This window comes from Pipra filicauda, unplaced genomic scaffold, assembly GCF_003945595.2.
Source record: "Pipra filicauda isolate LSUMZ 115617 unplaced genomic scaffold, ASM394559v2 scaffold117_size3949168_pilon, whole genome shotgun sequence".
Classification (NCBI taxonomy): Eukaryota; Metazoa; Chordata; class Aves; order Passeriformes; family Pipridae; genus Pipra; species Pipra filicauda.
This window is the reverse complement of record NW_024103629.1, coordinates 1575310-1587334: the sequence shown is the minus strand read 5'-3', so window position 1 is coordinate 1587334 and position 12025 is coordinate 1575310. Positions and strand designations below refer to the sequence as shown.

Here is a 12025-nt window from a genome sequence, read left to right as displayed (position 1 = left end):
ACTATACTTGTAAATTAAGTGAGTACAGAGAGACAAGGCATCAACCTGAGTATGGACGTACAGCTGTCCATAGCATTACATTGTTAACATGATCTATGGTGAAGTATTGACTCAGGGCAATTAGTGCTGCCCCAGACTGTGATATTTTTATCAGAATGATGCCCTGATACAATTTAAAACATTTGAGTCTTTCTTGTGTGTAGGTTTTACTTATTAGGTTCCAATTTTGTAATAGACTGGCTTATTACTCCTCCTTATGTACTTGACCTAGCATTTATACGTCCTTACTTTTCCTCTAGTCCTCTAGTTCACATTTTTCTATATATTGGTCAGATCCTTCCCTGTATTTCATAACCAGCTCTTCTAGTGGCATTATGAATATTAAATATATATGATCTAAGACTGATCCTTAAGAAATTCTGCCAATAGCCTTCCAAGCCTTTCACAAGTCAAGTGGTAAAAGGTATGTTTTTCTGCCCTTATACAAAATATTTTTAATTTTTTCTTGAACATTTAGCTAAAATTTATTGTTGTCAGATGTTCATTGTCTTCATTATTTTGGGATGGGAAAGATCTTGCTTCAGGTTCTTGAGTCTGAGGACTAGTTCTCACCATCCATGGCAGAAAAACAGATTAAATTTCATTTATGGTACATTTAAATAGCAAATTCTGCAATGCTTAATTTAGAAAGGCTTGAATTTTTGACAAATGCAATACCAGAAGTTTTCATTACAAATGTAAAAATTTGCACTTTCACATTCTTATTAGCTATCCTCTCTATAACATCTTATTTATTTAAAATAACCAACAAAGTATTTTATTATTGTCATCCATTCCTTGATTATCTTTAATATAAATTACTAATTTACTTCACTTTTTTTCTGCTTTATATACTTGCTTAACTAAAAAAAAATAACCTTAATTTTTGTCTATACTTGGATAATTTTTATTCTTTTCATTATCTGGGTTGTATTATATATGCTTTTTATTTATTCTAAATATTTTCTAGTGAGTCCATCTATAGGTCCTCAGAGGTACTGCCTTAAAAATGTTCAATTTTTTTCAATATTAAGTTCAAATAGATTTTACACTTTTGGCCCAGAGACATTCCAAAACACTTTCATTTCTAGTCTCATCTACTAACTCTAGTTTATAAAATAATTTCCTGCTCTTTAATGATGATGTGCACAACTGTTCTTTGTCATGATCAGCTTTTCTACAGTGTCTTAATTATTCATCAGAACAAGATTATTGTACCATTATTTCTTTTCACTTAATACTGGATAAAGAATCTGCTAATTAGCACAACTGGGACACAAGATCATTAGTCCTTACTTATTAGTTTTTACTATCCAAACTACGCTCAGGCTGAATTCTCTCATAAATAACAACATTCTGTACTATTTATCAACAATTAGAAAGGTCTTTCTCAGAATCTGAATTGATCAGGGTAATCAGCAATTGATCTCTAGTTTGACTTCCAGCTTCTTTAATTGCCCTTTTCTAAAATTACATGGAACCCAAGGTTATTCTGTTTTATCCAAACACTGCTTTTGTATTTCCTGATATGTTATCACATCATCAGCATTTTATGACATCCAACCTTTTATTTTTGTTTTGTCTTTCCTGTGCATCTCATATTTTGTCTAACCATGCTTATTAAAGAAAGCCAACCTGGCCATCACTGTTACCAGTACAGCCTTTTCCATCTTCTTGCCATCATACCTTTACACTCTGATTTTCCCAGTTTTCACTTTCCAGTGAATTAAAACCACACATAGAGATTGCATATGATTTCCTTGATACTGAAAGCTTGTGTGAGTAGTCTTAGAATTCTTAGTCCCTCAGTATTGGATGGACTGGAATGTAGTCATCAGTAAAAAAGAATGCATAAATATTAAAACAAATGGTGCTAACATTGCTTTTGTTTATGGTTTTATTTCATTATCTTGTGCCTTTACAATTTTTTTCTCTATGCGTCAAAATAGCCTGTGCCTGCACTGAATTTCAGTGCTATTTCAGTATATTCTATCATTAATACCTTATTTTCCTAGTAGAAAGCATGGTCAGAAGATTTCTCCCTGTTCTGATCATGATTCTCTTCAGCCTCAGGTCTGCACACTGCAACCTTTCTCCTGGCAAGTAGATTAATTTGCTCTGCTCTCCACGTGCTCTGATATCTCTTTCTCTTAATAAAGTTTTCCTTTATGAAAGATTTAGGCTTGTCTTTCCCTGGTGCTGGATGGAACATGTCTACTGTGTCTTTCTGTTCTGCCTCCTTATTGAAGGTAATTGTGCATCGTTTTTCTATCCTGCATCTTCTGTGCACCATCCTCATTCCCTCTCCAGAACTGCTTCCTGGCTCTCATCATCTCATTTACATCACCACATTTGACCTCTATTTTTCTTCTTTTCTCTTTGATTGCTTGCTGTCTTCCTTTCCTAAGACCTCCAGGAAAGACTCCTCCCTAAAACTTTCCTACTGCATTAAGACACCTTTTCCAGAAGGTCACACGCATTTGCTTTTTTTATTCATAGATTATCTATCTAGTTTTGTACAACCTTTTTATCTGAACCTCCACTCTATTCTCTATTCTTCCATTACACTCATCTGCACTTATACTTCTTGGAGAGTCTTCACCATGAACTGTATGCTGGTGATGTTTTCTGTAAAGTCAAAAGATGGATGAAGGAGAAGAAAAGTCTTGAAACATCTATGACCAGTCAGGCTTTCTCCTCTCTTTAGCTTTGGGTTACTATCTGGAGGAAGGGGTTGAAAATGGAAGATTAGTGAGGAGATAGTTCTAGTTGTTTTTACTCAAGGTGACTCTGCAGCTGGGAAATGTTAAGGATATTTTTGGTGTGGGAAATTTCACATATTGAGTTTCTTTCGAGTTGTTTTCTTTCTGTTGAAAGAAATGGAATTCTCTCAAAGAAGATAACAGAATCTTGTTAAAAACTTAAAAGCATTCTTTCTCACAGACATGAGGTCAAGGGAGAGAAGAGAGTTCAGAATTGTGAAAATACAGCCTGTGATAGTATTTTGTAAGACAAAGCACAAGCCTGCATGGCATGTTATTGCCTCTGCTAGGTTGGACTTGGCAGTGTATGCATGTATGTCCCTGAAATGATGGCATGAATCTATTCTTCACATTTCAGCTGTGGATCATGGCCATCTTGGTGTTACCTGAATGCATTTCATTTCCTACAGTTACCATCAACATTGATGCTTTAGTAACCATTGACATTATGTTGTCTTTTGAATATCTATTGGCTCTATGTCCAAATGGAGGTTGGTGCCAAGTGGTGTCCCTCAGAGCTCTGTGCTATCAATGACAGGGACAGTCAGAGATCAAGTGGACCCTCAGGAAGTTTGCAGATGACACCAAGCTGAGTGATACAGTTGACAAACCTGAAGGATGAAGTGACATCCAGAGAGACCTGGAGAAGCTACAGAAGAGGACCCATGGGAACCTCAAGAGTTTGAACAAGGTCTAGTGCAAGGTCCTTCACCTGAGTTGGGATGGTCTCATGTACAAATACAGATTGCTAGAAGAACTAATTGAGAACAATCCGGAGGAGAAGGACTTGGGACCTTTCATGGATGAAAGCTGGACATGAGCCAGCAACGTGTACTTGCAATGCGGAAAACCTGAGTTTTGTCAAAAGCGATGTGCCAGCAGGTCAAGGGAGGGGATTCTCCCCCTGTACTCTGCCCTCGCGAGACCACACGTAAAGTGCTCCATCCAGCTCTTGGGTTCTCATCCAGCTCTTGGGTTCTCAGCACAAGAAAGATGTGGACCTGTTGAAGCAGGTCCAGAGGAGGGCCAGGAAGTTGATCACAGGGCTGGAGCACCTCTCCTGTAAAGATGGGCTTTGAGAGTTGGGGTTGTTAATCTTGAAGAGAAGGCTCTGGGGAGACTGTCTAGCAGTCTTCCAGTACTGAAAGGAAGCTTATAAAAAAGGGAGAGTGACTTTACCTGGGGGGATAGTGACAGGACAACAGGGAATTTTAAACTAAAATAGAAGCGATTTAGATTAGCTGTTAAAAATAAATGAATTGCTGTGAGGGTAGTGAGACACTGGAAGAGGTTACCCAGAGAAGCTGTGAATGCCTCAAACCTGAAGTGTTCAGGGCTAGGTTGGATGGGGCTTTGAGCAACCTGGTCTAGTGGAAGGTTCTTTGCCCATGGCAGGGTATATTGAAACTCAATGATTTTAAGGTCCCTTTGAATCTAAACCATTCTATGATTCTACTATATGATCTAAATTAATAGAGATAAAAAGATTAGCCACTCTATTTACTCCGGAAAGAGTGCTCAGTGTTCTGGTGAAGTTTTCTGCATCTCTTTACTCAGAAGGTAATGTTTTTAAGCCTTTTACTTTGGTCAGATTCACTTTACGTAATCAGAGGGCATTCTGTTGTGTTCACTGAGGGGAACTTGCTCAACACCACCTGCCAAGCTGCTTGTACAAGAACCACTCAGAGCCACCACAAATAGGCTTTGAATGTCAATCAGAAAACACACAGTGTGTGATGAAATGCAAGTAAGCTAAGGTTTTGCTGGATCAGCCCCAAGACCATAATATATTGTACTGTCAATCGTTATTTAATATTTGCTCTTCAGTAGAAATCCTTGAAAAATGGTACCTTCAGTTGTTTAGCTCCTTAAGCATGACAGTCCATACCTCTTTCAAAAGCAGTTCCCCATTTTATAGCAAACTGCACTGTCTATCGTCCTCAATCTCCATATTGCCCAGAATTTATCTGTAATAAACTGTTTCATTACTCCTTTAAATTTTCAGTTTATCACCTAGGGTTATTCTGAAGAAAAGCTTTTTGTAAATTAATTTTGCACTGTATTACCAGAGCAAACCATATTTTTCCTGAAATATGTGTTGTAAAGTATCGAGACCCATAGAATTCCTCTTACTAAAGAAAAGTCTAATGTACAGACACATACAGAGGCTGAATTAGCAAAGCTGTAACGAGTAGGTACTTTCGAGAAATTGAATTATAATCAGAAAAGTTGGTTTCTAGAAAAAAATAATATATTACTGATTATTCTGTTTCCAGTCTTGTCCAAATAACAGGCAAAGGACCATTTATTACAAATCAGCACTCAGATTTTGTTAAAATACTTTTTGCTACTAAAAAAGAATAAAATTAAGATTTTGCCTCTTCCTTTGCAAAAACATATTTGCAATGAACTTTCTGATGAGAATATGAAATTATTAAAAAATAAAAACATCACCATTGGTCTCACAGTATCAGTTTACATTGAGAAACAGGGAAGTCAGCTGTACAATTTCCGAGTTGTACTGCTCAATTTTTGTACTTTAAAATGTAATTGTTTCTATAAAAATATGAGTACTTGGTAATGCTGATTAAAAAAGTGGAACAAAACCAAATTATTGGAGCTGCTTTTAGTAAAATCAACATCTCCAACCTCTGTAATTACTGTGAGAGAATAGTAGCAGACAGCATCTGCTACATCATGGCTCCAAAATTGCACATTTATTGTGGGTTAATATGGAATAGTATTTAATGTTTTCCAGCTTCAGATAGAATACTACTATCTTCACACTACTTTTTTGTAGAGAGAGAGTATGAAATTCCTCCCATTGATACCAGGACTCTGCTTGTTTTATTCTCTTCATAGGAGACAGTGGGATAATTCAAGATAGTATAGTGGAAAAAACCTTGAAGTTTATGAATTCCAGCAATGGAGTTGCTCAAAATATTATTTTGGATAACATTTATTTGTCTTTTGTGTGCATGGAAATTTCTATACACTCCCTCCTGTCAAAAAGAGAACAACTTCTTTTATTAGTAAAAATAGTTTGTTTTTTTCCTGCCCCTCCCCCCAAAAAACCCCAACCCCCCAGAAAAAAAATCTGTTGAGAATTTATATCATTTCTCCACAGAAATTTACAAAAAATATTTTTCATTTTTTCTTCTGAGCTACTACTACAACTCACACTGAATACTGGGATACTAATGTATAGTCAGAACTTTTATACTAATGAAGTAAAAAAGAGAAAATAAAAAATAATAAAACCACGAAAAACTATATTTATGTGCACTTTTAGTATCCATTATCATCATCATGACCAGGTTTCGTGAACAAAGATTTGGGAATCCATTAACCAGGAAACATGTCCTTGAAGTCTATTCCTAAACTTTGTCACTTGCTTTCTAGGTAAGCTTGGCAAGCTAGTTCACCTCCTTCTCTGTAAAATGTGTTTAATGTTATTTAGCACTTCTGCAAAGAAATTTAAAATTTAAGATTGAAAAATCATGGTATAAGAGGACACATTATATAAAAGTATAACTTAATATACTTAATGGTATGGAATTTAACTTCATGTTGAACTGACCTCCTTCAGCTGAGCAGATGACAACAATAGGGCTGAATGGACCATCTCCTTTGTTGTTGTAAACACCAACTTTCACCTCAAAAGGAGTCAGAGGTGGCACACTTTCATCTCTGTAGATGAATTTTGAGGCATCTGAAGATGTCACCATTTTTTCCTTCCAGCCACGAGTTCCATTTGGCCTGAAGGCTACAATATATCCAAATCCTTCTCCACTCTGAAACTCTTCTGACACTGGCTGAAAAATTAAGTCCAGGCAATGATGAGACAAGGTTTTACTAATTTAAAAAGCAGTCACAGTTCCATTATAGGATTTTACTTACCATACCTGGTAAACAAATTGTCCTCATAAGGACAATTGCTTCCAAAGAAGAACCTAAGGTGAGAGAGTTTTCTCGCCTAATCACTGTAGTTAGGTCATTGTCCTAGGACTGAATGAGCTCTTGGACTCAGAAAATTATTTTCTTTTATATCTCACACTTAATGCTTTAACGTGTTGTCTGTTGGTGGAATCCTGTTGTCTATTGGTGAAATAGCCCCTACCACCGACCTTGTTAAAAATATAGAGCAACATATTGTGAATAACATGATGTGTATGACTCCTGCTACAGTGGGACTTTCTTGGTTTGTAGGTGCCAGTCTATCTAATTTCTGTGTCCAAATGGGGTGTTAAGTCTTAGGGATTTAAGTCCAGGGTTCAACTTAAGATTTAGGATATAATGTAGTAATTCTATTTGTTTTAACTCTCAAACAGTTGTTTCACTCTTTTTAATGAAAAAAAACCAAAACAAAACCCCCTTATTTTCTTTTCTCTCCTCAGAATACCTGTGCAATTAGCCACTTAATTTGGGACACATCTGCCATAAGCAGGCAGTTAGAAAAGGGATTTATCTGTTTTAGAGTCTGAGCACTCCAAAAGCTAAAATTTTGATGTCCAGCTCAATTAGTGGAACTTTCTGTGCTAATTAGTAAATTAGCAGTAGCTTACATTTATTATTAAGTTAATGGGCTAGTTTAGGGATTAGGGTAGGTTTAACAGCTGTTAACTAGACCTATGGGAAATGCCCAGAAATGGGTGTCTAAACTCCCTCTCTTGAAGTGCCCATCATAGATTTGTAGCTAATGGACACTGAATGAGAGCAGAGGCCCAGAGGACAGTAAATCCTCTCCCCTCCCCATTGCAAGTTAGTGTCTCATCATCAGGCACTTGCAGACACATTTTTCTACCCATCCTTCTGAAGCTATGCACTGCCCAATTGAGTTAAAAAAAAATCGTGAGTCCAAGGGCAGAGGATGTAAAAATAAGACAGACTTTGTAATCTACTCTCACTCATGTATCTGTGGTTTCTTTTGGAAGAAAACTTTGTCCCTTGACAGAGAGTGAGATATGACTCACTCCAGTAGTCCCCTGCCCCAATCACATAGGAAACACTATAAAGACACTCAACATGAATATTGCATATTACTATTTTATATTAGGGACTGGGATTAGGCCAGTTCACATCTGATACAGTTCTAGCCACCTGATATTTTTGTTTGGGATTCAGTAAATTCTCTCTGAATAGGAGAGTTGCTGCTATTTATGGTTATAGACTATAAAGCAAACTGAAATCAACTCTGTCACAGCTATCTCAGGTAGCTTGTGTTGGAGAAGACAGATGTGCCAACAGAAGGCAGCCTTTTCAGACAGCCTAAAATTTGCCAGTTAAAACAGATAATCAGAATTCTGTGTGTCTCTTACTATCTAAATATCTCTTCAAACTGCCTAAGCTAAGACCTAAGACCTTTTTCATTAAAACTCCACGTCTTTATTTGATGGAATTCTTCTTGAGTTTATGTATAGGTGTATATATATATATATATACTGAATCTGAAACTCCTCATGATGAATCTAGAAGTTTTGAAAACTCAAGGAAAATCTCTGTTCTACTGGGTTTTTTATGATTAGCAGAGAACACAACTCCAACTCCTCCAACTACCCACTGGCATGGCCATACACCTGTGTTGCACCTTGCAACACAATTATCTTGTCAAAATAAAAGTCTATTTCATCTCTTTAGTTTCATGTTTTTATGATTTAATTAAAAATAACTATTTCTTAATTGAACGTGAAAGTTATAAGGCTTTCCTTTTCTTTCCCTAGCTACTATTTCATCAGGTGTTATGTTTACATAAGATCCAGAAAAATCAAATCAATCCAAGCAGTAAATCAGGAAGAAAAGTCGTATGAATTAGCACAACTTTGGAGCTGCTGCCATAATGTCCGCTATTCAAACCATACCAAAAAGGCCCAGTACTTTGAAGTTTTTGAACATATTCAAGAACAGTATTTTGTGTTTGTGTGTTGACAAGATATGCTGTAAGGAAACTCCAGTACAGTACTCTTTACTTTGTCCTCAAAGAAGTTAACATGAAAAAAACCACTTTAATTAGAATAAGTCCCTTACCTCCCATGCTATTACTAATTCATGTCGCCTTCCACTTCTGCCACTTACATTAGCTGGAGGTGTCTTTGGAACTGTGAGCAAAAAGGAAAAACAAAACAAAACAAAACAGAATGTCCAAGTTATTGAAGTTTTCCCCACAGTAATAAGTTTCTGCAGAAGATATGAGACATTAAATCAGAACAGAAATAAAAAACATAGCACTTTGTGATAAAATTTGCTCAAGTTTCATTTCAGACAACTGCACACTCAAGTTGGTAAACTCAAACAAAACATAAACTTAGAATAAAAATAATACTGGAATAAAAAACTGCTTAAGCACTATGCCTTCTACAGATTAGTCAAAATTTCAATGTATGGATCATCTAATAGATAAAACAGGAATTATCTTGTTGACATTTATATTCTTTTAATAGAAAATTTGAAATGCCAGAAAACCCAACATATTTCAGACTTCAGGTAAAATCTTAGGACACAGACAATAATGTCTTTATTATTTCCCAGATAAATAATGATTTAGCATGTTTTAGTTTTTGCAAAGCTGCTCTACCAGGGAGCAAATTTTCAGAAATTTTAAACTAACCAACCATAAGCAACCCTCATAATTTCTTCAAAGTGTTGGAAACAGTGGATTATCATATTTTGTAAAACCAGAAATCTAAGTTGTTCCATTGGAATTCTGTAATTTCTTTTATCTTACTTAGTACCTCTAATGAAGCTCTCAAAATGACTAATGTCTTGAGTTTATTTACTGTGAGCAGGTAAGTTTGCATTCTTCATTTGCATATTTTATTTGTCCTAAGATATAAACTTATTCTTTTCTTCCTGACAGCAGTACACAGGTCATTGCTAGAAATGTACTGTGAGACATTAACTGTTTAGGCCTTATTGCATGTTGTTCTTTAGTTCATTTGTTGAGTAGCACAGTAGCACTTATCTTTGAACTATACAAAGAAAAATACATTTAAATAAATGTACACAGTCCTGTGTTGGTAATTAATAGCTTAAATTCAATGAGAATGTAGTTTTTACTAGTTTTTGTAAGTTCACAGAAAACTTCAGAATTCTTTTGTGTAGTCACTTTTTGAACCCTGAACTTCCCTTTAAAGAACATAAGCCCAATTCTGTATTTCCTCAGAAATGATGCAAACCTACAAAGTGTATTAATTTTTTCTGATTTATATAACTGGAAATGACGTAAGAGTCCTTTTATCTGTGGTTCTTAACAGACCAATAGGAGAGATTTCTAATGTGTTTCTCTCCAATAAAACTGTGTTCATCTGGCAAACATGGTGCCTTTAACTTATTCCTTCCTTTCTTCCTTCCTTCCCTCCCTTCCGCTTTCACACATGCTAAATGATGTGTTTCACAGTCACTGTCTGCTGAAAGCTCTTGATTTCTGTATAATCAGATGACTGAATTGCTTTGCAGTTTAGCTAGTGGGAAACCAGTTAATCAGGTTGAGCTTGTAGTCCAGGCTCCTTCTCCAGTAGTGCAGAACTTCGGGGACGCTCAGTTCATCTACAGATAACTTTCTAAACAGTGGAGAGATTCTACTGACTGGTGACATCAATGTGTTTAAATTAAGTACTAATCTTTGCATGTCAAAAAGATAATGAACTTTTTCTTTCAGAAATGAAATTGCCCTCTGGATTAAATAAAAAAAAAAAGAAAAGGAAAAAAATAATACAGTCAGTGTGCAACATTGGGAAAAAATGCAGATGAATAATCATCTTCCAGTTAATTAACATGCAAAAATTATGGTACCATCTCTAATGGGGCATATTTAAACCTTTTTTAGCATCCATTTTTCTTTTTTTTTTTAAAGTACTTTTGGATAAGTTATAAAGACAAATGAAGTTCTCATGCAGGTGCCACATTAGAGGTAGGAGAGTATGCTGTACTCTTTTGAATCATCCAGCATGATGGAGTTATTTAACCTGCAGTGTCCTCCTTCTAGAATTTTCTTGTTAACAGCTTTGCAGACTGCAAACTAATAAATGTTAAAAGAATAAAACTGTCAAAAGAATGAATTTCTTTAGCACCAAACTAAAATGTACATTCACACAGTGAAACTCTTTCAAATGAATAACCATTAAAAGAATAAATGTGTCAAAAGAATAAATTTCCTCTGCACTGAAGAAAAGCAGAGCATACATAGTTAGAGGGGGACACTTTGAAATTACTAACTATTAAGTGAAGAAAACTATTAAAAATCCCCGTTTTTTGCCAGGCACCAAGGTTATATATCAGCCAACCTTTCAGCAGCATCACCTTTATATCAGTGTTATATTTGAATTTACTCACACATGGTCTAAGTTTATTGCCATGTAATGAATGACTTTCCAATCTTTATGTTGTTAATTCTCAGCAGTGACAATCATGGATATGCACTTGCACCAAATATACAAGTATGAAGCCTCAACTTGGCTTCTGGACACCCGATACATGTGCCTGGGGGACAAGGACATTAGGACCTCTTTAGAGTTTATCAAAGCTGAGAAGTTCAGTATTGTTTCTTCTGAATACATACACCCCAACTAGTAGCAAAGAGTTCTTTGCTGTGTTAATGTATCTCATTCAACAACAAGATGAGAGAATGTCACCTACTGATAATTGAGTTATTCCTTGGCTTAAAACTGGTCCTCAGGGTCATAAAATGTGACCGTGCTTGGATTGGTTGTCATGTCTCTGATTCTGATCAACGCCTTCTTATTAACCCCTTTGTCAGCTGCCTATTTTCATTTGTCTCCTGTTTTATCCTTTGACTGTAAGTTCTTTGGGATCAGATCAGCTTTTCTTTTTTTTTCTTTCTTCAGCCACTGGTAAGGTCAGAAGTTAAAAGACAGGTCTCTCCATCATTCTGGTAATGTGAACAACAAATAGTACTAAAATCTGTGTTCTGAAAGACATGGTGACTAGCTGCAGCTCACAGTAAATAATGGCTGGATGCCAGCACAAGTTGATGTTGCAACCTCCACTTAATGAAAAAGAAAAAAATCTTTAAATGACTTTGCCAGGAGTTTCATTTGTTTGAACAAACAGCAGGATTTGTTTCTTACTTTTGTGATATGGTGAAAATGAAAGTGAAATTAAACTTATCTCTTCCAAACCAAACAAAAAAATCATTAACATTTTCCAGAAGAGCAGGCATGGGCAATGTAGTCCTCAGCAGTCCTTATGAAGCATTTGACAGGATACTT

The 12025-nt window shown here is 35.8% G+C and overlaps 1 protein-coding gene across 7 annotated transcripts in view; it reads right to left on the bottom strand.

The window, feature by feature from the left end:
* The window catches only part of CNTN5 (contactin 5), a 618340-nt gene that overhangs the window by 20541 nt on the left and 585774 nt on the right, over nt 1–12025 (bottom strand). For all 7 annotated transcript variants that reach the window (XM_039385365.1, XM_039385366.1, XM_039385380.1 and 4 more), the window contains 2 exons: nt 8826–8896; nt 6382–6616 (listed from right to left, as the gene is read on the bottom strand). In XM_039385365.1, coding sequence (XP_039241299.1) covers nt 6382–6616; nt 8826–8896 — 306 coding nt within the window. The remainder of the gene's footprint in view (nt 1–6381; nt 6617–8825; nt 8897–12025) is intronic.